Genomic DNA, 23,337 nt, shown 5'->3' on the forward strand with positions numbered 1-23,337 from the left:
CACCCTGGCCAACTGCAAAGAGAATCCAGCTGATGACTACCCTTCCTTCCCCCACTGCACTCCTTCCCTTCCCGTATGGGGGCTTTCTGTCTTCTGGCTGCCCTGCAGCCATCCGTAGCCACCCCGTCCCTCTCAACCCGCCAAAAGCCAGACCCAGCAGTGTGGTTCTGGGACCTTTTACCAACAGGTGCGAGGGCTCAGTCGGCTTACCCTCACCACAGGGTCTGCCTCTCTGGATGGAGCCAGTCTCCCTGGGAGGATGGGAGGAGAGACACATTGAAAGTGGTGCAGCCTGGTTAGTAGCTTGCTGACACTCACTCCTACCCCCGGGGTACCAAAGACTTCACTTCTGGCAGCTTTCGGCTTCACCCTGACGTTTTCACCTCATGCCTTGGCTGGTGTTTTGGCTTATGTTCCTTTTTGTTTGCTTACATTAAGTCCCGTTTGTTGAGAAGACAAAAAGGATGCCCCCACTCTATGCCTTCCCGGAGACTTTCCCTTGAAATTGTTTTCAGGAGCAGAAATGGAGTCATCCTGGCAGAGTCACCTCAGTGTGGTCATGCCTCCCCGGTCCCCCTCCCCATGCCCCAGCAATAGTCTAAAAATACTTTCTTTCCACTGAAAAAAGTGAGCTGACTGAGGTGGGGATGGGAGTGGGGACAGGAGAAGCTGGAGGTGTGTGTTGTTTGAAGACATCAGAGCCTGGTAGCTGGGCTCTCGCCAGATTCTGTGTGGACAGCAGCTCCCTGGGGACCCTGTCACTGGGAATAGGAAGTCTGGTCTTGGGGCATAAGCAGGAGCTGGCAGAAGCTCCCTTCTATCCAAAGGCATCCCAGAGCCCATAGTTTAAATCAGCCATGGTTTATTGGTCTGAAATTTGATGATTCAAAGCTTTGTCAAAACTTTAAGGGGTACAGAAATGAATAGGATATGGTTTATGTTTGTGTCTGGTTTTAGTCTGGGGTTTTGTATACAGTCCAAAGGAATGAAGGAGATCTGAATTGATCTCTTTCCTTTTTTCTCCTCATTAGACCTTCCTCTGGGTCTTCCAAGCCCCTAATCTTGTAGCCACAGGCAGGAAAAGAAGGCTTCCAGTGAGCTGGCCACTTGGCCATTAACCAGCTAGCTCCTGTGACAGGCCCTCAGAGTGTGCCCACACCGCTACATCACTTTGCTTTCTGAAAAGGCAGCTTTAGGGGAGGGTAGCCTGCGCCACCCTCTCTGCTGCTCCCAGGCTTCAGGTTAAGGACTCCAAGAGTGGCCAGACCTCCTGAGGCTTGCCACATCTCCCCTAGGGAGTATCCTCAGCTGGGTCAGCCTTCCAGCATCCCTCCTTTGTCACTGTCGCTTCAGTCTGTTGACAGCCTAAGTGGCCATCTTTCCTCTGTTCTCTGAAATAGGAAAATAAGGATGCTTAGTAACTGTGAGAACTGAATTCAGTTTAACCTGACAAATGTTGACTGACTGCCTTCTCTGGACAAGGGTGAGAGAGACTCGGTGTCTGCCTTCAACAGGTATCTGGGCCGGGTGCAGTTGGCTCATGTCTGTAACCCCAGTACTTTGGGAGGCCAAGGTGGGTGCATCTCTTGAGTCCAGGAGTTCAAGACCAGCCTAGGCCACATGATGAAACCCCATTTCTACAAAAACTACAAAAATTAGCCGGGCATGGTGGCACGTGCTTGTAGTCCCAGCTACTCTGGAGGCTAAAGTGGAAAGATTGCTTGAGCCTGGAGGCAGAGGTTGCAGTGAGCCAAGATGGCGCCACCATTATACTCCAGCCTAGGGGACAGAGCAAGACCCTGTCTTGCTCTGACCCATGCCCAATTATTGAGGCATGTCCCAAGAAGATGCTAGGGACACACAGCATCTCTGGATGTCTCCCAGCTCTCCGTTTTCACATATGAATGGGAGACACCCAGAGATGAAAGATACCCAGAGCTGCGTTTTTTCAGAGACGCCCCTGCACCCTGTTTTTTCCTTCGTTGGCATCAGAATCCTATTCAATAATCTGCTCTGTTAGCAGCCATCTCATCCAGTCTGCACGGAGGTCCCAGATAGGGGTTGGAATTGTGGCAGGTGGGAAGCGGGTACATTAGCCAAGACTACTTGATTGCAAACAACAGATGCCAACTCCAGCTTGCCTAGGCAAAGAGAAGAGTTTGTCATGACAGGGCAGGGTCTCCCAGAAGTCCAGGTCACCCAGCCCTGGGAAGGGACAAAAAAGATCAGGTAGGCCTTCCAAATCCTCTCTTGTACCTCTCTGCACCTCTGAGCACTCTAGCTGCTCCTTCTGGAGAACATAGGCAGTCTCTGCTTCCAGTCCTGTGCTGGCACATGGCCCTGGAGTTACAGAGGACAATTCTGCCTACCCAGTGAGAACAACCCAGCTCCTAGTGCTGCTGAGTTCCTGGAAGGAGGAGCATCTGATTGGCCCAAGTTCGGTATGCATTTCCCTCCCACTACAGCCTGTCTCTGTGAACATGGAAGCAGAGTGCCTTAGAAAGTATAGTCCCAGCTACTCGGGAGGCTGAGGCAGGAGAATGGCGTGAACCCGGGAGGCGGAGCTTGCAGTGAGCTGAGATCCGTCCACTGCACTCCAGCCTGGGCGACAGAGCGAGACTCCGTCTCAAAAAAAAAAAAAAAAAAAAAAGGCCGGGCGCGGTGGCTCAAGCCTGTAATCCCAGCACTTTGGGAGGCCGAGACGGGTGGATCACGAGGTCAGGAGATCGAGACCATCCTGGCTAACATGGTGAAACCCCGTCTCTACTAAAAACTACAAAAAACTAGCCGGGCGAGGTGGCGGGCGCTTGTAGTCCCAGCTACTCCGGAGGCTGAGGCAGGAGAATGGCATAAACCCTGGAGGCGGAGCTTGCAATGAGCTGAGATCCGGCCACTGCACTCCAGCCCAGGCGACAGAGCGAGACTCCGCCTCAAAAAAAAAAAAAAAAAAAAAAAAGAAAGTGGACCCCAAGAAGTATCCTCCAACTGGAGAGAAGAGCCATAGTTCTTTCGTCTTTATTCCTGTTATCTCAAATTTGGCTTGGGTAGAGAGCTAGATGAATTGAAAGGAGTCCCTGGAGCTGTCGGTATTCCATGTAGAGGCATGAAGTGGTGCCAGGAAAAACTGCCATGTGTTTTTTCCCCAGCCTCCCACAGTGGGCTGTGAAACTGGTTTTTAGACCCGAAAGTCAACACCCTAAACTAAAATGCTAGGGCATTTTGAGGTTGGAGTCATAGGACTTAGCTGGATTTTGAACCAGGTGACGGCAGCCAGGGCAGCTGGTGGGGGCAGGGCCAGAGGCACTCCCTGTGGGCAACCTACTTTCCAGCTGGACCTTCCAGGCAGAACAGTGCTCTGTGAGGCACCTTCTTTGGCCCTCCTCACAATCCAGAAGGTGCCTTACTTACTGAATTTGTAAGTGCATCAGGGAAAGCCAGGCTGACAGTACTGTTCCTGGTAAGTGAGATGCATCAGTCATAATTAAGGAGGTTTTTGGAAACTGACCTTTTAACTTCAAATGGGTCTGTTGGTTAGAGATAGAGTTTCTGTAGCTGCCTCAGTATTGGTTGTACCACATTGCTGGAGTGAGGGAGGCAGTTAAATGTTGTGACAATGACAGACTTGGCAATGGAGTCATGGGCACAAGAGGCTCTGGCTCCTCCTCTGGGTACATATGGTGAATGGGACAACATGGGAAGGGCCATTTCTGGGGAGCCCTTTGGATATTCTTTTTTTGATACAGTCTGAGACTTCCAAAGAACATAATTTTTTTTTTTTTTTTTTTTGCTTATTACAAAAAAAAAATCTTTATTTCAACACTGACTTTGTTTTTTGTTTGTTTGTTTTTTGTTTTTTACTTTAAGTTCTGGGATACATGTGCAGATGTGCAGGTTTGTTACATAGGTATACATGTGCCATGGTGGTTTGCTGCACCCATCAACCCATCATCTAGGTTTTAAGCTCTGCATGCATTAGGTATTTGTCCTAATGCTCTTCCTCCCCTTGCCCCTCAACCCCCAACAGGCCTCGGTGTGTGATGTTCCCCTCCCTGTGTCCATGTGAACACTGACTGTCTTATAAAGCCTTGATGATGTTCTGTAATCATAATTTTTAAGGAAAGTGCTTTTTTGTCTGCAGTAGATTTCTGGATGTTAGCTGCTATGTCCATGATGACTATCACATTTATGGGAGTATGCTTGTTTTTGAAAATAACAGGAGAAGCCAAAGAGGCAAAGTAAATAAAAATACTTTCCAAAAAAAAATATTGAAATAACGAATGTGTTGGAAGTTAATGTTTTCCCAGGTTTGTGATTTTTCTGTACTATAAAGTGTATGGACAGTTGAGTCCTGGTCACATTCACAGGGACCTGGCTGCTGAGTTCCCCTGGGCTCCCAAACATGGCATCCTTGCAGAGGTGTGTGTCACAGTATCATCCCCAGCTTCTGGAAGACATGATCCTAGGTCTTAGGGAAAATCTTTCTACTTTCAGATTTTTTTTTTTCTTTTTTCTTTTTTTTTTTTTTTATTATACTTTAAGTTCTAGGGCACATGTGCATAACGTGCAGGTTTGTCACATATGTATACTTGTGCCATGTTGGTGTGCTGCACCCATCAACTCGTCAGCACCCATCAATTCATCATTTATGTCAGGTATAACTCCCAATGCAATCCCTCCCCCTTCCCAATTTTTTTTTTTTTTTTTTTTTTTTTTTTTTTTTTTTTTTTGAGACGGAGTCTCGCTCTGTCGCCCAGGCTGGAGTGCAGTGGCGCCATCTCGGCTCACTGCAAGCTCCGCCTCCTGGGTTCACGCCATTCTCCTGCCTCAGCTTCCTGAGTAGCTGGGACTACAGGTGCCCGCCACCACGCCCAGCTAATTTTTTTGTATTTTTAGTAGAGATGGAGTTTCACTGTGTTAGCCAGGATGGTCTTGATCTCCTGACCTCGTGATTCATCCCCCTTGGCCTCTCGAAGTGCTGGGATTACAGGCATGAGCCCCTGTGCCCGGCCCAGAATTTTTTTTAATTTTTAAGTTTCATGAGTCAACAGAAATGATAATCTACTTGAATTTTTGCTGTTTCCTCTCTGTGATACGTTTTCACTGAAGGGAATCTAGTGATCACGTTTTCATTGGATTTTTCTATTTGGGCACATGTGTGTTGATATTTTTGGCAGCGGACATCATGGAAGAAGCTTGGGTCTGGGAAAAGGACCCCTGGGGGTGAACTCCCCAGTCTGGCCTGGGTCTGGCTCCCAATGGGCTCTTCTTCCCTTGAACCGCAGTCATCTCACCTACCAGCAGTAGCGCTATACAGAGCTAGGCTAGACAAGCTCGGCATTAGTTGTCTCTGATCTGAGGAAACCTGTAGTTAGCCTTTATTTCATGTCACACATCAATTTCTCCTTTCCTTTCTGCTCAGTTTGTTCCCAGCTCCACCAGTAGAAGCTCTCAGGGCAGAGGTGCTCCTGCACAGAGGGCTGGCACCCTACTGAGCTGACAAGGCTGCACCTTCCCCTCCCTGCAGCTAAACAGCCCCAGCCATTGATTTCCTTGCCATTAGGGAAATGCCTGCTTTTTAGGATGCACCACAGCGCATAGGTGTTATTTCTCTGTCTCTTCTCCAAGGAAATACATGCTAAATTAAGTTTTGTGTTTTTTGTTCACGCTCAGCAGCACCACTGAAAGCCAGGGTTTCACCAGCTGTCGTGGCAGCAGTTGCGGAAAGAAGGAACAGAATAGGTTTAGCCAGTGCAGTTTGCATGTGCATGTAGGAGAGCATTGGTCTCAGGGAGAGGACCTAGGCCACTTTGGATTTTCAGGTACCACAGCAACTCTTGACAAATGCTTCCTAACAGGGCTTCTGTTCTCCCAGGCATGGGCTGATGCCTTTCGAAGCAGTCCTGATCTCACCGGCGTTGTGCACATATATGAGGAGCTGAAGAGGAAAGGGGTTGAATTTCCCATGGCAGACTTGGACGCTCTGTCTCCCATACACACACCACAGCGGGTAAGGTTCCAGCTGGCACTTTCTAGAAAGACCTACTGCAGAACGGGTGAGCCAAGCTGCTGCAGCCACCCTTCTGCTGCTGCCTTTGAATTATTCAGCTTGTCATCATGCTTTCTTAAAGCTTGGGGGCATTCCTTTTTAATAACAAGGGGCATGCAGGAGTGAGACAGCTGGTTGGTGATTAAGTGGCAGCAGTGTCTGTGGAAGAATATAATAGAGGGATCAGTTCAGGGTTTTCATGGAAATGGCTACTCGGGTGGAGCCATCCTGTGAGGGTCTTTAGCACTTGCTTTTCAGAGGCCCCTAGAATCTGGTGTGGGAATCCTGTTGTCCCTCAGAGCACCATAGCACCTCAGAGCATACAGCGGTCTTGATGTCAGTCTTGGGGCAAAAAGTAGCTTTCTGTTTTTTCAAGTATACCAAGTCAAATGGATCTAAAATGTATTTTGAGCTGTGAGCATTCAGCATCAATCCAGAACTGATTCTGGATTCAATCCTTGATTCCATCAGCCTTGGGATCAAAGCTCTGGGAAGGTCCCTTTAGGGGCATCCCACCAAAGCTTTTGCAGTGCCAACAGTAACTCGAGCACCATGGAGGGGGCAGCTTGGCACTTCAGGGTTAAAAACATGTAGGTCATGCCACTCATGGTTTCGCAAGGAAGCTAGTCCCTCTACTGGCTGGGAATCAGCTCCACTCCTAGCCTGGGGGAGAGCCAGGAAAGCACCAGGGTCTGGGAGAGGCACCTCATCCCAGTACACGTCACCTTGCCTGCCCCCATTGCCCATCTCTGAGAAGGACAGCACACCTGTGCACGTCTCTCATAGGAACACGACTTAATGTGCAAGAGGTCATCTGAGATGCCCAAAGGGTAAGCATGAGGGATTGCCTTTTCTTTTTTTTTTTGAGTCGGAGTCTCGCTCTCTCGCCCAGGCTAGAGTGCAGTGGCGCGATCTTGGCTCACTGCACACTCCGCCTCCCAGGTTCACGCCATTATCCTGCCTCAGCCTCCTGAGTAGCTGGGACTACAGGCGCCCGCCACCACGCCTGGCTAATTTTTTGTATTTTTAGTAGAGACGGGGTTTCATTGTGTTAGCCAGGATGGTCTCGATCTCCTGACCTCATGATCCACCTGCCTTGGCTTCCCAAAGTGCTGGGATTACAGGCGTGAGCCACCGCGCCCGGCCAAAGGGATTGCCCTTTCTAGAGCTTGTTCTCATCATGATCCCTCCAGACCATGCGCTATGCTTTGTGAAATCAACATAACCTGTTTCACTCTTCTAATAATGACAGAGAGCAGTGTTGTTGTTCCTATAATTACAAAAAACATTTGGTAAATTGCATAATTACTATTTATAGTAGTCTACTTTTAAAGGCCAAAAAAGTAATTCTTATGGTACGAAGTAAAGATTTGTGATTAGCAAAACTTAATAACCGCCCTCCCTCCACTTGGATCCCGAGGTGGTCTTAATAATAGGAACCATGACCAGAGGGCTCACAGAGCACTCTCAGTGCTGCCTTTTGGAGTTGCTTTCATTGTCTGCCACACACTCCTTGAGCGGTAAGTAGAGGGAGGAGCCATTGGCAGCCCCACTTCCCAGATGGAGAGCCTGGGCTCAGTGGGGTTCTGTGAGCCTCACCCAGGCAGCAGTGGAGCAGGGCCTTGAGCCTTCCGTGGGCAGCTTTGGGGAAACGCCGCATGGGGTGGGGTAGGTACCAGGCCCAGCTATGCAGGCAGCCGAGGTAAACAGAGGACTTTGTTGTTGCCATGCCAGAGTGTCCCTGAAGTGGATCCAGCCGCCACCATGCCCAGGTCCCAATCACAGCAGAGGACAAGTGCTGGTTCCTATTCCTCGCCGCCTCCTGCTCCCTACTCCGCACCGCAGGCCCCGGCTCTGAGTGTGACTGGCCCCATCACAGCCAATTCAGAACAGGTACTTGCATACTTCGGGGCCATAGGCAAGCCAGCTGACTATCCTTATTCATCTTTCTGGGAGACACTTACAAAGGCCTCCCAAGCCAGGCATTATGCTGGGTGTCGGGGACACAGAGATGGAAGAGCTCAATCCCCAGGGGAGACAAATGCTGAGGCAGTCATGGTGGAGTGTGGTCAGGCTGTGCTGGGGAGCAGAACCAAGGACTCAGAGTTGTGAGCCCAGGGTTGAGTGGTGCCTGGGAGGCAATGGGGACCTGACACACAGAGGGTCCTGACACAGGAGTGGGGCTTTGTCATGTGAGACCGCATGCTCAGCAATGACATTGCAAGGCAGAGGTGCAGAGGTGCAGGGCTCTCTCGGAGCAGCAGGTGGCTTGATTGGAGAGCAGGCACATATGTAGGGCCCAGATCTGGGAGGAAACCATGGCAGAACGTGAGGCCAAAAGCATAGAAGTGCAGCTGAGTTGTGACGGGCTTGTCTGTCATGCAGAGGCTTAGATCTATCCTATAAAAAAAGTCAGCCATCAGAAGCCTGTGACCTGATCAGTGAGGCCCTCCTGAAGCACAAGAAGCCTGCTTTTATCCCAAACACTCCCCACCTTCCCGGGTTACTTCCTGATAAACTAATGCAGTTTTAACCCCACGCTGGATTTTTTAGATGAATTGGGGAGTGCTCTTTAGAAGAATCCATAGAATTTCAATTACAGTTTGAGAATTGGTCAGACGTGGAAAAAAAAAAAAACTCTCCAATGTTTATATTTACCAAATTCTTATTTACTATTTGCGACAGTGTCATGACTGTGGAACCTCACTGAAGCAGAGGGGTCAAGCAGTGTGTGTGTAGGGAGGGCAGTGTTATGTCGTGTTCCTCACACTTCCCTGCTAGCTCTGAGCAGGGAGTAAGAGAGGAGGAGGAGTGAACTTGAAGCCCCCAGGGCCTGGGTGTGAGCCACCTGCTGTGCTGCCCACTGTAGGCTTCAGTCAGAACATTTAACCCCAGTCTCCCGTCAGTAGAACAGGTGATCCGTTACCCCACCAGGGAGGTGTGGGCTTGACAGACAGATGGAAAAGGTCCTCATGGTGGCTGCTACCCAAGTGCTGTGGGGAAGGTCTCTGGCTCTTGGCCCTGCTTCTATGGGCAGAACTGTGCCCTTCCTGCTCTGAGGGAAGGCAGAAAATGTTTGAAGTTGGACAGTTACTGAGCCCCTTCACTGACTCACAGTGTGGGAGGTGCTCCGGAAGGCCCTCCTAGTAGCCATAAGATGCTGGGTCTGGAGGATCTGGGCATAGGTAGCACAGGAGCCCTGAGGCCTGTTGCCCCTGGGGAAGCCGAATGCAAGCAGAGATAGGCAGGTCAGCACCCAGCCTGGCCAAGAGGACCCAGGGCTTCAGAGTCCACCGGGTGGCTACCCATAGCCTTCCTGGGCCTTCCTAGCCAGAAACCTCTTCTGTCTACCAAGACTTTGAAGAAAACCCCTGGATCATCCACCAGACAGAGCCAGAGGCTGACAAGAGCCTCTCGGAACCCAGACCATCTCCCTGGTAGACCACTGATTGAGGTCTCCTGTCCCTGTCTCTGTGCTGAGGGTATAAAGCACAACCCAGCTGAGTTCCTGCCCTAAGAAGCTAAGGGTCTGCTGAGCGAGCCCACCCACACAGGACAGGCTGCTACAGCTGCAATAGTGAAAGATGGCACAGCGAGTGGGAACCTGAGGAGGTGGGAGTGGTTGCTTCTACCTCAGAATGGGGTGGGGAGAGTCAGAAAAGGCTTCACTGAGGAGAGGAGTTATCACTTAAGCTGGGTCACAGTGCAGGAAGAATGACATTACAGTTCCTCTCTCTGGACCTTTGAGCAGGAACAAGGGCCGTACATGTGTAGTAGAGAGCATAGCTGCATGCCAGGCGCCGCATGGGAACCTCACAGCAGCCTGGTGAGGTGTGGTGTTAGTGCCACCTTTCTGTAGGTGGGGAAACGAAGGCTCAGAGTGGCTCAGCTCCGGCTCTGGATGCTGCTGCTGAGTCTTCCAGGGCTCCCTTCAGTGTCCTGTGCAGTTCTTTACCTCTGTCCAGCGTTGTTTGGTCTCTTGTCACTGAGTGATGGGACCAATAAGCACTTCTATGCAGATTCTTCTGTGATACTTCACCGTGGGCGAGGAAGGTCCCTGTGGTTTCCACAGATGCTTCGAGGGGGTTGAGGGAGTGAAGGGGCAGATCTGAGGCACAGGACTGAGGGCAAGGGGAGAAAGTGTTGATGTCTCTGTTGCTGGAGAGGAGCCTCGGGCCTTGGCCCAGTCCAGGCTTTGGGATCGCTGATGGGCAGCTTGGATATTTTTCAAGGGGCTATGTTACCATGTAGGGAGCTGGGTGGGGAAGGTGTCTCCCCTGTGGTCTTCCCCTGTTCTTCTCTCATTCTTGCCACAGCAGAAAAGTGCTGTTGACACTGCCCAGCCTCTCAGAGGATCCTAGTGTTTAGATATAAAACTCCTAGGAACAGAGTCTATAACTCAGAGCTTCGTAGAGTAGGATCTAAGCTCTGAAGGGATCTCAGAGCTCCTGCCCTCCTGCACTTGGATTTTAAAGAGCAGGAACGGAAGCTCTGAGAGCTTCAGCTTCTACTCAAGTTCCCATGGTGGGAGAGCCGAGACAGAGAGCCAGCTTGGTGCATTCCTGACACTGAGCCCTTCACTACGTGGTACTGCTTTCGTGTCACATTCAGAGAGGCACAACAGACTGTTGGTAGCAGGGCCTATTCAGCTTTCTCAGAGCTGACAGGCAGGCCAGAGGGAGATGAGAAGGTGGCCTCTGCCATGTGCACTCAGAAAGGTGACCCACTTCTCCCAGTGAGAGGGATTGTCACTAGCCTAGGAGCAAGCTGATTCTGATATTGCAAGTGCAGGCTGACTGACCTTTCCTTCCTGCTTTCCTTCCTTGTGGCCCCCACCAGATTGCCAGGCTGCGGAGTGAACTGGACGTCGTCCGAGGAAACACGAAAGTCATGTCTGAGATGTTAACAGAAATGGTCCCTGGACAGGAGGATTCATCTGATCTGGAGTTGCTGCAGGTGAGTCATCTTGCAGAAGCACTTGGCCTGTGGTGGCAGCTCTACCACCGCACACTGTTGGAGGATCGACCCGGGCGGCGAGGTGAGATGGGTCCAGTGGCCCTGTTGTTGATAGTCCATGTGAGCACACACGCAGCCTCACTTTGCCTACGGACAGGCAGAGGCCAGTACCACCGTCTGTCTTTTTTATATTCCTTAATAATGTTTTTTCCCGATTATAAAATGCCAGTTGCAGAATACATGCTGCCAGAAAGAAAGAGAAAGCACAGAGAAGAAAATAATAACTTTCTTTGACCCAGGCATCCATAAATAACCACTGTAGGTGCTTTGATGTATTTTCTTTCTGACTTTTTTGTAGGTTTATTTTCAGTGTAGTTGAGCTTGTACTCTATTTGTGTTTTGGCCCCTCAGCATCATGTTTTGCAGGAGGGCCTGTTCAACCTTGACTGTGCACAGGAGCCCTTCTAGTGGCACCTCACCCCCAAGGTATCCTGAGACTGAGATCAAGTGTGATGCTCCCGTTCTTTTCCTTAACACTGAGGATTCCCAGGCATATTGTGGTTGGCCATTGCACACTGGCCTCCCCACCTCTGGACAGCCCATGGATCTGGGGGCATAGCAGAAAGGGGTCCAGGAGTGGGTGGCCTGCAGCCTACCCCTGAGACCAGGGTCAAGGCCCCTACCTCAGGCCTGTTTCCCAGGGCAGCCAGGTCCAGAGCCAGTACCCAGATCTCCACCACAGCCAGCCTCAGATGACCCTGGCATTTGCAGAAAATGTCAGTGGTACTGCCCTTAGAAGCAGTGACCTTCTGGAGGGTGGAAAAAGGATGCTGTGAACTACAAGGGCCCATACACTTTTCAACAGGAGGCAAGATGCTTGAGGGAACAGGTCAGGAACCAGACTGACTTGGCAACCTGGCATGAGTGTCTTATGATACGCCTGCTGCTGCTGTTGATACTGCTGTTTGTGTCCAGCCCTCCATTGTCAGTCTTGGTCCCTAAGTGCTACACCTTCTACCCTGCTGCTGGCACATGCGTGCCGCCTGTGAAGGCCCTGTCCTGGTCCCAGGTTCCTGCTTATTGTGCCCCCTTCCTACTCCAAAGCCATCAGCTCTTATGGGGCTGAGGGTGGGTGGAGACCTGTTCCAGGCCTAACACAAAGCACAGTCCTAGGGGCACGGAGGTGCATGAACTGTGGTCCCTGCTCCGGAGGAGCCTGCATCTTTTTGCAGGAAACAGACTGGGAAACAACTTGTCTCCATGTAACTACACCAGCCTGCTCTTGAAGCTAAGACAAGTACCCTTGGCCCAGCCCCACTGAGAAGTCCTGAGTGGCCTCTCCCTGGTTCCCAGACCTCACTCCTGACACACCTGCATCAGACCAGGCTTGCCTCAGCTCAGCAGATGCAGCTGAATATGTGCCACACTCCAGGGGACCTGGCTTCCCTTGAATGCATTGTCATTGGCCTCCATTCCCAGCCTGCAGGAAGGTTCGGCCAGGCGTTACCCAGATGCACAGGATTCTGAGGTCAGTCCAGAAACTGAGAAGGCCTCTTGAGGCAGCTTTGTGCTGTGTCAGCGTCGGAATTCCTGCTGACAGGGGGGGTTTGCTCTGGATAGAGCCGTGCTCCTGGCAGCAGGGGGTGTGTTGAACAAAGCCAAGATGCTTCCAGACAGCCAGAGCAGACCCAGACAGCAGGAATACTTTGTGTGTTGGGGGGAGAGGGGGTTTTTGGTTTTTTTTTTTTTCTTTGGTTTTTGGTTTTTCTTTTTTTTTTTTTTAAACAAGCCCATCAGCCAAGACAAACAGAACCTAATCTCCTGGCATCAGCTCACAGTTTTCAAAAATAGGTTGCTTCCCATGACGTTTTCCTTCCCTCTGTTTTGTTCCAACTCCAAGCCTCCCAGCCCTCACTGCTATCTTATAAATCAAACAGAAAAAGAATGACTCTGGGTGCCAGTGGGAGGCTGTCCTTCCAGCACAGGAGATTCAGGAGCTGGGCAGCATTGTGGGCAGCCGTGAACAGACACAGCCCTCCAGGCTGGTTGGCTGCACGTCTCCGCCATCCCTGACATCTTCCCTCCCCTTCTTCCCCTGACAGTCAGAAGCCAGCAGGCAGGGTCTCCCAGGGGTCAGAGCCACACTGAACCGCCAGCCTTCCATGTGGAGACATACCACTGTCTGCTTGGAAAGTGCTGGAATCAGAATGTGTCCCCAGGACCCTCCATCAAGCTGGAGGGCAGCCAGAGTGCTCAGGGCAGAGAAGTGCAGAGCTGAGAGTGCTGGCTAGGCCATGGAAACAAACAACCCAGATGTTCCCACCAACAGGAGCTGCTCCCAGTTCAAGTATAAATTGCTGGGGTAGGAGGTGGGGGGAATAGGAAGAGAGGTAATTGGTGGTGTCAGCCCCAGGATGATCATAACTGTGGGCAGGTTATGTCCCGGTTGCCTCCTGCACATCACAAAGCACTTTTGGGTGTAGCTTCCTGCAGTAAAGCAAGAGCAGCAGGGAAACTTGGCAGTGTGAGCTATTTGCCTGTGTACTCATGGGTATGTGGCTGGTATTTGAGGAGAGGCTGAGGCCACTCTAGCACCCTGTGCTGTCAGCTTAGCTGGAGCCCCTGAGGAGAAGGAAGGCAGGGTGCCCAGGGTGAACACAGCAACTCCTCCTCTTGAGCTATGTGTCAAATCGTCTACTCTCTGAGTTGGGAGAGACCTGCCAGGAAGTTGGTTCAGCTCTACACCTGTGTTCAGATTTCTTCCACAGCATCTTGTCTACTGGGTCTTTCTGCACATCCCCAATGACAAGCTATTCACAGCAGCCCACTTGCTTTCAAATGGACATCTTGGTTAGACTTTGGGCAGCAGCACAGCAGGCATACAAATTACACAGGCCTATGAATTAATGCCTTCCCATCCATCCCCTCCCACTGATGAGCTGGGTGATGCCAGGTAAGTCACCAGCCATCTCCAGGCCCTCTTCTCCTCTCTAGACTGGAGTGATCACTCACACCTTGGCAGTGCCTGGCGCAGGGCTGGGCTTAGGCAAGGCCTCACAAATCCTAGCTTTCATGACTGTTGTTAGAAAACCTTTCACACATTGATCTAAAGTGTGTCTCCCTGTAACCTTGATCCTGATCTGTCTTCTTAGACACTAGAACAAGACTAATTCCTCTTTCACATGGGTATATCCTTAAATATTTGAAGATTGTCATAAGCCGCACCCACTGCCCAGTCTCCACATGGAACAAATGTGGCAGTTGGCAGCCCACCGTGGGGATGGATAGGCAGTTCTTCACGAGAGGCAGACATTATAAAATGGAGAGTTTCCATCAGCTGAAAACCCTGCTGCGTCACTTCTCGTCTGGTGGTTAAGCCTATCTTTGTCATCCTGTGCAAGGACCTTTAGGTCTGGGCCCAAAATTCAAGACACTGCATCTGTCCCTGCTAAAGTGCATGCCCTTACCTGCAGAAAGCCTGAGTTCGGTTTTCTGGGATATTTAAAGATTGCGATTCTGTCATCCAGTGCCCTCTGTCTCTCCCAATTTAGCATTTTGAGCTTTGTCTTCAATGAATAACTTTTAATTAATACAATGATGCCAAAAATATATGTTCTTCTGTGGCCATTCATCAGCATCAGATAATAACAGAGGCCTCCTCCTCGTTTCTCCAAGTAGCAGATGGTGTATCTCCTCTTGCTTCTTGCATCTCATTTCAATAAAGACAGAATGGCCAAGGCCATTTTCTCTAGAGAAATCTAGTTTATTCTACATGTTTAGCTTCATTATTCCCCTTTCTCATCAACAAAGACTTTCTTCTCCCTCCCATCTTTGCAGCAACAGAAAACAGATCTTCAGGACCTTATTCCCTGTTCCTTCAAACTTGTGGAGGGCTCAGAGAAAATCCATAAAGATGATTAAAAGACTGTTGCATGAGGTAGGGATGAGAATGTCCCTTGAAGAAAAGATAAAGGCATTGGGATTAATTAGATAGAAAAGAGAGGATATTTACCAAGGTGTTCTAATAGATGGAGGTCACTTCACTTTTGTACAAGTGACCAGCTGTTCTTCCCTCTGTTGAGGACCAGAAATAGGAGAAGGCCAAAGCTGAAGTCGTCAACGTTTAGGAAATTCCTGTCCTGGCTGTTGCATAGTGGAAAGGGTGACCTGAGCAAGCAGTAGGCTCTCGGTTGTCTTAGGCCCAAAGAGAATCACTCTGTTTGAGTGATTTGGAGGTGGAGGAAGCAGAGGAAAGTCTCCCAAGTGAGCCTGCTGAGGGTCTGGCTGTGATGACACCACGGAGGACATGCAGGTGGCCAGCTGGCACTGTGGTAGCAAAAGTCTTGACATCTGGCCCTCCTCTCACCTTCTGTCCTTTTTTTCCTTCCTTTTTTTTTTTTTTTTTTTTTTTTTTTTTGAGAAGGAGTCTCGCTTTGTCACCGACGCTGGAGTGCAGTGCCATGATCTTGGCTTACTGCAACCTCCACCTCCCGGGTTCAAGTGATTCTCCCACTTTAGCCTCCCAAGTAGCTGGGATTACAGGCACCTGCCATCATGCCCGGCTAATTTTTGTATTTTTAGTAGAGATGGGGTTTCACCATGTTGGCCAGGCTGGTCTTGAACTCCTGACCTCAGGTGATCCACCAGCCTCAGCCTCCCAGAGCGCTGAGATTACAGGTGTGAGCCACCGCACATGGCCTTTTCTTCCTTTTTGAAACAGATGTAAAAGACTGAAGTCAAGAGATGGTAAAGCTTTCTCTGTGCAGAGACCCCTGGAAATCCCTGATGTGGAAGCCCCAAGTCATAGTCTCTGGGCCTGTCTTTAGCATAGCTCTTTGGAAAGCCATTGGGATGCTTCTCCAGGATTGGAGCATAGAGGCCCTGCCTGTGGGGTTGGGAGCTGTCTAACCCACCACCCCAGTGGGAAGGCTATGGGGAAGAGGCAGCAAACACAAGGCCAGAGCAGATGTTCCTGGTGCTGACTATTGATGAAATCACTGCATTCTGTGCCCTTGGGGCTCATTCTTCCTCCAAGCCGAGGTCACAATGTTAGAGCCTCAGAAATCATCTAATACTTTCCAAACTTTTTAAAAAAAGTAATGGAGGCCAGGCACAGTGACTCACACCTGTAATCCCAGCACTTTGGGAGGCTGAGGCAGGTGGATCACTTGAGGTCATGAGTTCGAGACCAGCCTGGCCAACATGGTGAAACTCCATCTCTACTAAAAATACAAAAATTAGCCGGGCATGGTGGCAGATGCCTGTAATCCCAGCTACTTGGGAGGCTGAGGCAGGAGAATTGCTTGAACCCAGGAGGCGGAGGCTGCAGTGAACTGAGATCATACCACTGCACTCCAGCCTAGGTGACAGAGCAAGACTCCATCTCAACAAATCAAATAAATAAATAAATAAATAAATAATTGCCAGGCGTGGTGCCTCACACCTGTAATCCCAGCACTTTGGGAGGCTGAGGCGGGTGGATCACAAGGTCAGGAGATCGAGGCCATCCTGGCTAACACGGTGAAACCCTGTCTCTATTAAAATACAAAAAATTAGCTGGGCTTGGTAGCCGGCGCCTGTAGTCCCAGCTACTCAGGAGGCTGAGGCAGGAGAATGGCATGAACCCGGGAGGCAGAGCTTGCAGTGAGCCGAGATCGCGCCATTGCACTCCAACCTGGGCAACAGAGCAAGACTCCGTCTCAATAAATAAATAAATAAATAAATAAATAAATAAATAAATAAATATATAAATAAATAAAGTAATGGAACCTTTTCCTCCACAAATAAAAGTTTACAGTGAATGGCAACGTTTGAAATCGAGAAAAGCAGAGTAGCCCCAGCTGCCCTGGCCCCATGCCATGGAGGCTGCTGCAGCACGTCAGTGGCCCTCTGCAGAAGAACTTCTTCATGAATGCAGCCCCCTTGTTTTACACAGGGAGAAGCAGGCCTGCAGAGGACTGGAGACTTGGAGAGTGTATCCAGTCACGGGCTACTTGCTGCCTACAGCTTGGTCCCCAGCACCCAGCTGGGGCTAGGGCTCTGTGGGAGAGACTGACATCAACCCCTGCTCCCTTCCATCAGGCAGCCGGTGCTTGGAGTATTTGTAGCCATGTTTCTGAGACACTTCCTACTGTCTACTGAGGAATCTGGTTTGGTTCTCCTCTAAATCCAGTGAACCACCCACGAGGCCTACTCTTTGTTTTGGGGCTTCTGCTGCGTGGAGTGCAGATGGGGGCTGGTCACCCCTTGCTGGAGGTTTTTCTAGAGGGGCTCTGATGACAGACTGGAGTATGTTGAATGCTGTGGGAGTCTTGAAGAGGGTGGGATGGTGGGGGATCCCCAGAAAACACTGTATGTGAATGGGAACATGAATAAATGGGAAGTATGTGTTAAAACTGGCACTATAAAATGTTAATGGTACAATCTAGGTGACATATGGTGTCTGTCCACTGTAAAATTCTTCCTGTTTTGCTATATGTTTGAAAATTTTTGTGACAAAATCCTGAGGTGGGGAAACATCCTGAGGCCTTGAAGGATGAGTATGAGTTTGTTTGATGGAAAAGGAAATAAGGGACATTGTAGGTAGATGGCCAACTTCTCAGGAGCCCTTGAGCAATGTGGCAAGTGCCTGAGGCCACCTATATCCTGGAAAGTCTGAGGTGTGTTTGAAGATGGCCTATGGGCCTTAGGTGCTGATGCCCCAGTCTTCTGGAGGGTAAACTTGGATCTATTTCCCACAACATGCTCCCACACTCCCCTGGCTTGCAGGTCCTGTGCCTTGTGATTGGCCTGCAGCTTGAAGGAGAAGTGATTGACTTTTTCTTTCTCCCTCCCTAACCAAGGACAGCCAGGGCTTGCTGCTAGGCCACAAGCCCCAGAGGCCATACTTTCTTGTAATGGGCCTGTTTGCAGGAGGGGGTGAGTCCTGAGCTAGGACTTGAGATCCTTTTGCTCATCAGAGATTTTCCGCAAACACCTAGAGTGCTAGAGCAAGGAGGAGCTCAGCAGTGCCTGGCCCAGTCCTCATGTGTGTTGGCACGTCCGCATCCCTGGGGAGGAGACCCACACGGTGGCCTGGAATAGTCCATGGCAGAGCAGAGAGGCAGAAGTTTGTTTGACCTCTTTTCTCTGTCCTACTGCCCAGCCTCTCTTTTCCATCCTGTACACTTTTGCCAGGTCTTCCTCTGGTACTTCTTCCAAAGTGCGGGATAAATATGCTGCCCAAGTGTTGGCCACGTATCCTTTTTTTCTTTTAGGAAGCAGGGGAGGATGGTCTGTCAAAGTTAACCTAAATCTATGCTCCCCTGTCAGCCCTGAACAGATGCTCACTGCGTTTTAACAACCTATTAGAAATATTATGATTATTTTAATTGTTCACTTCTGTCCTGGCTGTTGGAATCCTTCACATGATCTAATGTGATTGCTTCTTTCGTAAGTTTGGACATTTTTATTTTGTTTTTGTTTGTTTTAATGTTAAGGGCCTGGCTTGGTTTATCAGCATCACTCCTGAGCATGCTTCATTCTGTAATGAGTGTTTCCCCTGCGTTGTTGGTTTTCCTGTGTACAGTAATTGTGACTGGGTTTTGACCTGTGAGTGTCCATTGGCGCCTGTGGCCATTATTGCCTGGCAATTCAGACCACATCTGGCAGGCCTCGAGGCCCCGGCGGCTTCTTGAGAGGCCCAGACAGCTTCTTGAGAGCCCTTCTCCTGCCTGGCCTGGGGACATGAGCCATTCACAACAGAAGAGAGTGGACATTTTGTGGAGTTTTCTCTTTACTAGATAGCAGTGTCCCCTGCAATTAAGTTCCAGTATTCACCTCTTCTTATTAATTCTAGCACTTATCTGTATGTTTATAAGTGCTTACTGCTGGTTCAGTGGGGCCTGGGATGAGTCCTAGAGAGAGAAAATTAGATCCTGGATGAACAAAAATTCCCGATTCTCTGAGTGAAGAGTGCTGAGAAGACTGAGTGTATGTGGATAACTGAGCTGGTGGTTTGTGGGGACAACAGTTCAGAATACTTTATTTTTTATTTTTATTTTTTGGAGACAGGGTCTCACTCTGTTCCCCAGGCTGGAGTGCAGTGGTGCAATCTCGGCTCACTGTAGCGTCTGCCTCCTGGGTTCAAGCAATTCTCCCACCTCAGCCTCCTGAATAGTTGGGATTACAGGTGCACGCCACTGTGCCCAGCTAATTTTTGTATTCTTTCGTAGCGATGGGGTTTTACCATGTTGGCCAGGCTAGTCTCAAACTCCTGACCTCAAGTGATCCGCCTCCCTCGGCCTCCCAAAGTGCTGAGATTACAGGCATGAGCCACCGCGCCAGCCTCTGAATACTTTAGAGTCATTAATTCTCTCAGAAGTACTTGGGGAGTGCCTCCCATGTGTCAGTCATGGGTACCAGGGAAATGCCTTCTCTGCCCTCAAGGAGCTTCAGTCTAGAGGGGAAGGCACATAAGAAGCCCAGCCCCTGTGTGAGTGCTGTGTTGCAGGATACCAGGGACATGCAGGGGGGATGGCTTTCATTCCCCGCTTGGCTTGATTGACCATCTGCGTGATGTGTTCAGCAGATGATTACTGGGCTTTTTCACTGTGTGACTCAGTGCAGGGCTTGAGGGCATCCTTGAGTGGATAAATGGCAACACCCCCTCAAGAGTTTATGATGTGGTAGGAAGGAAGACCCTCTAGCCAAGCTAGCCAGATTATGAGACAATATGAGGAACTAAAGAGAGATTACCATGTCTCCTGTGAATAAATCAGTTACTTCTAACAGAAACGGTTTCAAAATGAAGTTGTTTTGAAGCTGAGCTGTGAGAACGAGGGACTTGTCTTTCACGTCTTATCCTCTTAACTCACTGGCACCCTCCAGTGCCCAGGTAGGTGGGGACAGCATCTCCCTCTGCTTTAACCCTGTATGGCACACTGGGACTTGGCGCTTTGGTCACAGGCAGTTCCTGTAGTCAGGGATGCTTGGGGGCCAGCCTGGCAGGGTTGCCAGCTCCCTCCTCTGTAGCATACTCAGTCTGTCATCGAGATGGCAAGGGGCCTGGCAGGAATTGAGGGAGCTCTATAAGCAAATTTGAACAAGGGCATCAGTAAGTCTGCTGTTCTGGAATAGGGAAGGTTCATGGAAGCCAGGCCATAAAGTGCTAAGGCTCTGTCATCAGGGGAATGTTGCTTCTAAGGGTAGAGAGGGCTCCAGTGGCAACTGGGGTGTGCAAATGTCCTCTTTTGGCCAGCCAGGGAGCTGCCTGGGCTTCTGAGGCCTCGGCAAAGTGGCAGACATGCCACCAAAACATACCTAATGCAGTCATAAAATACACTCCTGCTATTGCTGGGAGTGTAAGTAAACTGATGTCATCTTTCTGGAGTGCCTTTTACTAATTGATGTTATAAATGACCATACCCTTTCACCTAGAAATTTCCCTCCTGAGGAACTCCTATGGAAGTGCTTGCCCAAGTGCATATGCATGTTTGTGTACAGGTGTTCATTGCTGCATTATTTGGGTTGGCCACAGAAAGAGAGACCACAACCTAAATGTCCAACAATAGAAGAATGGCGAGATACATTGTGAAACACACGAAGGAATGAGGCAGTCTGTACCAAGTGTTGGGGAACGGTGTCTGGAATATTTTGTTGAGAAAAAGCAATCTGCAAAGAATCACATTTTAATATTTTTTAATGATTTGTACAAGCATGTACTTGTATACATACAACAGTATGTCCGTCTGGACATTTGTCTGCTGAAAAAGTACTTGCTTCCTCTGGGGAAGGACGGGCAGACAGTGAAGAGGGAACTTCTACTTTGAATTCGGCACATGTCTGGTTTTATGAACAAGCATGTACTCCTTTTGTGACTTTTAAGAATCAGTACAAATTTTTTCAAGGGAAATAGAATGTGATAAAAAGCACACCCAGCAGGCTACCCAGAGGTGCATGTGTTCCCTAGGAGCTGAACAGGACCTGCCGGGCCATGCAGCAGCGCATCGTGGAGCTCATCTCCCGCGTGTCCAACGAGGAGGTCACCGAGGAGCTGCTGCATGTGAACGACGACCTCAACAATGTCTTCCTTCGATATGAGAGGTGGGAGCCGGATTTCTTTCTTTTTTTTTTCCCTCCTTGAAAAGATTGTTGCCATAACAGAGGGATTTCTTTCATAAACAAAGGAAAGAGAGGGAGAGGGAGAGAGATTAGAGTTGGAAAATACTCATCAGAGATGCTAATTTGTTCCCGGCTGACAGGGAAAATGCTTCTTGTCCTCCTGGGAACCGAGCAGCAGAAGCAGCAGGAAGTTGACGTGCAGAATTAGGCTCTGCCCTTTGTAAGCCTCAGGCTGCTCTGCCTTTCCCCACTGCCCCGCCACCCCCAGCCCCAGGGAGGGGTAGCACTTGGGGGGCTCTGGGTCCCAGAGCTTCTGCACCTGCTCCTTTGATGATCCTTTGAATTTGAAAAGGATTAAAGGGAAAAAAAAATCTCTACTAAGAAAAAGGATTTCCTCTTTCCCATCTTAAAAAAAAAAAAAAAGAAAGAAAGGAAAAAAGCTTTTCCCTTTGCAAATGTCAGTGTTATCTAGAGCATTCAGGGGAAGCAGGCGGGTGTAAGTGCCGGAATGCTGCTGCTTAGGGAAGCGTGCACACATTCATTTCAGTTCTTTCTGCAGCCAAATCATTTTTGGGTTTGAGATAACAAACCTGCACATTCTTTCTTATTTCCAAAGCCTTCCTTCAGGACAAAGTCCAAAATGTCTTATTTAGACCTAGTTTTAAATAGGAGGAATAATGGCAAGTATAGTTCCCATCTCATCACCTGATGGGAGCACACTGGGCTTTCATGAAGGACTCAGCATAAGGACCAGAAAGGACCATGATCAGGCCAGCCATTTTCCCTTAAAGATGAGGCTTGAGAGGACAGGACAGTGGCTTGAGTCCCCCACAGACCTGAGGTCCTGGTCCCCTCTGCCAACCAGCTGACTCACACCCTACTGCTGGATTCATCAGGAGGACAAGGATCTGGCGTCAGTTAGGGTCAGAGGGACAGATGCTTGCATTTGCATTACCCTTTGGGGGCCTAAAGAGTGGTTTTGTTGTGGCCGTCATAGCCTTGGGCCTTGTCTCATCTTTTGACTATGGAAGTACACACCAGTGGCTCTGTGCCCACCTGACAGGCGAAGAAACCTCTGCAGTAAGTGTGGGGGGTCCCCGGGACCCCCAGTGCATCAGTTGAAGAACAGGAGCAGATCTGAGGGGACTTGACTCCCAGCCGGAGGCCCCTTTGTCTTGCCATATGGTTCCAGTTTCTCCATGGTAAATGGGCTTGCATTTAACCTGTTAAATCTATTTAAGCCCTGCTAGAAAGCATAACAGGAGCTAACTAATGTGGGTATTTTCACCCAACAGTCCCCCAGTCCCAGCATTAGAAAGAATTCAGAGGCAAAGCTGGGGCTGGTGGCTGGAAGTGCTATCCTGGTTAGAGTGTCTTTGATGATAGTCATTGTTCATTGAAGATGAGTGTGGGAAAGTTACCCCAGGATTAAAATTGTTTCAGATGTATTAATATTCCTGTTCTCCTTGTAGACCACTGGTGAAAAAACACACAAGTCTTTTTTAAAACCACAGTGGACACTCACTGCCTACCCAGATCATTCCTCCTGGGGATCCCTTGTCACCAGATGCTGACCCCAGCAAGTTGGGAGACAGATGTGGAGCAGCATAACTCACTAAAGCTGGGTGTCTAAGGCTCCAGCTGGAAAGTCTCAGCTACCGCTGCCCGTGACATTTGGAGTTTTTAAATACGATGCAAAACGTAATCTGTTCTGCCCCACCCCAACACACACCTCATAACTACTCTTCCATTCCCCACCTGATAGAAGGATGACCTGGCCTTCGACAGTTGCTCAAAGCCAAGTCCCCCTGCACTGCCCAATTGGGTGCGGAAGACACTCACTCCACCCTTCTAGCAGTCCTTCCATGATTGGCCCAGGCATCTCTGTAGCAGCTACTGGCGAGCATTTCCCCAGGCGGTAGTCAGGGCCATGCATCTACCTTCCTCCTACTGGTGCCCACCCTATGCGTGCCCCACCCCCTTTCCCCAGAGATTGAGTTGGGAGCATGTTAGGAACACTAGCTGGGTGCTTCTCAACACAGCCCTATGAAGTAGGGAGTCTGCAGCTACTGCCTGGCGTTGTAAACATTGGAGAGCTCTAAGGTAAGGTGGTTAAGCCACCCTCCCTCTAGGGACAAGAGGAGCTCTCTGGGCCCAGGTGTGTGAGGAGAGGCTGGGGACACTCACAATGACCTCCATGATGGGCCAGCCACCACCCCTTTCTGATGCCCATT

The 23,337-nt window shown here is 49.8% G+C and overlaps 1 protein-coding gene across 1 annotated transcript in view; it reads left to right on the plus strand.

The window, feature by feature from the left end:
* Positions 1-23,337, plus strand: part of LOC115894942 (TOM1-like protein 2) — a 60,835-nt gene that overhangs the window by 31,734 nt on the left and 5,764 nt on the right. The window contains exons 2-5 of the mRNA XM_030924106.1: positions 5,671-6,007; positions 7,781-7,939; positions 10,886-11,002; positions 20,952-21,085. Coding sequence (XP_030779966.1) covers positions 5,671-6,007; positions 7,781-7,939; positions 10,886-11,002; positions 20,952-21,085 — 747 coding nt within the window. The remainder of the gene's footprint in view (positions 1-5,670; positions 6,008-7,780; positions 7,940-10,885; positions 11,003-20,951; positions 21,086-23,337) is intronic.

Source organism: Rhinopithecus roxellana, chromosome 19 (genome assembly GCF_007565055.1).
Source record: "Rhinopithecus roxellana isolate Shanxi Qingling chromosome 19, ASM756505v1, whole genome shotgun sequence".
Taxonomy (NCBI): Eukaryota; Metazoa; Chordata; class Mammalia; order Primates; family Cercopithecidae; genus Rhinopithecus; species Rhinopithecus roxellana.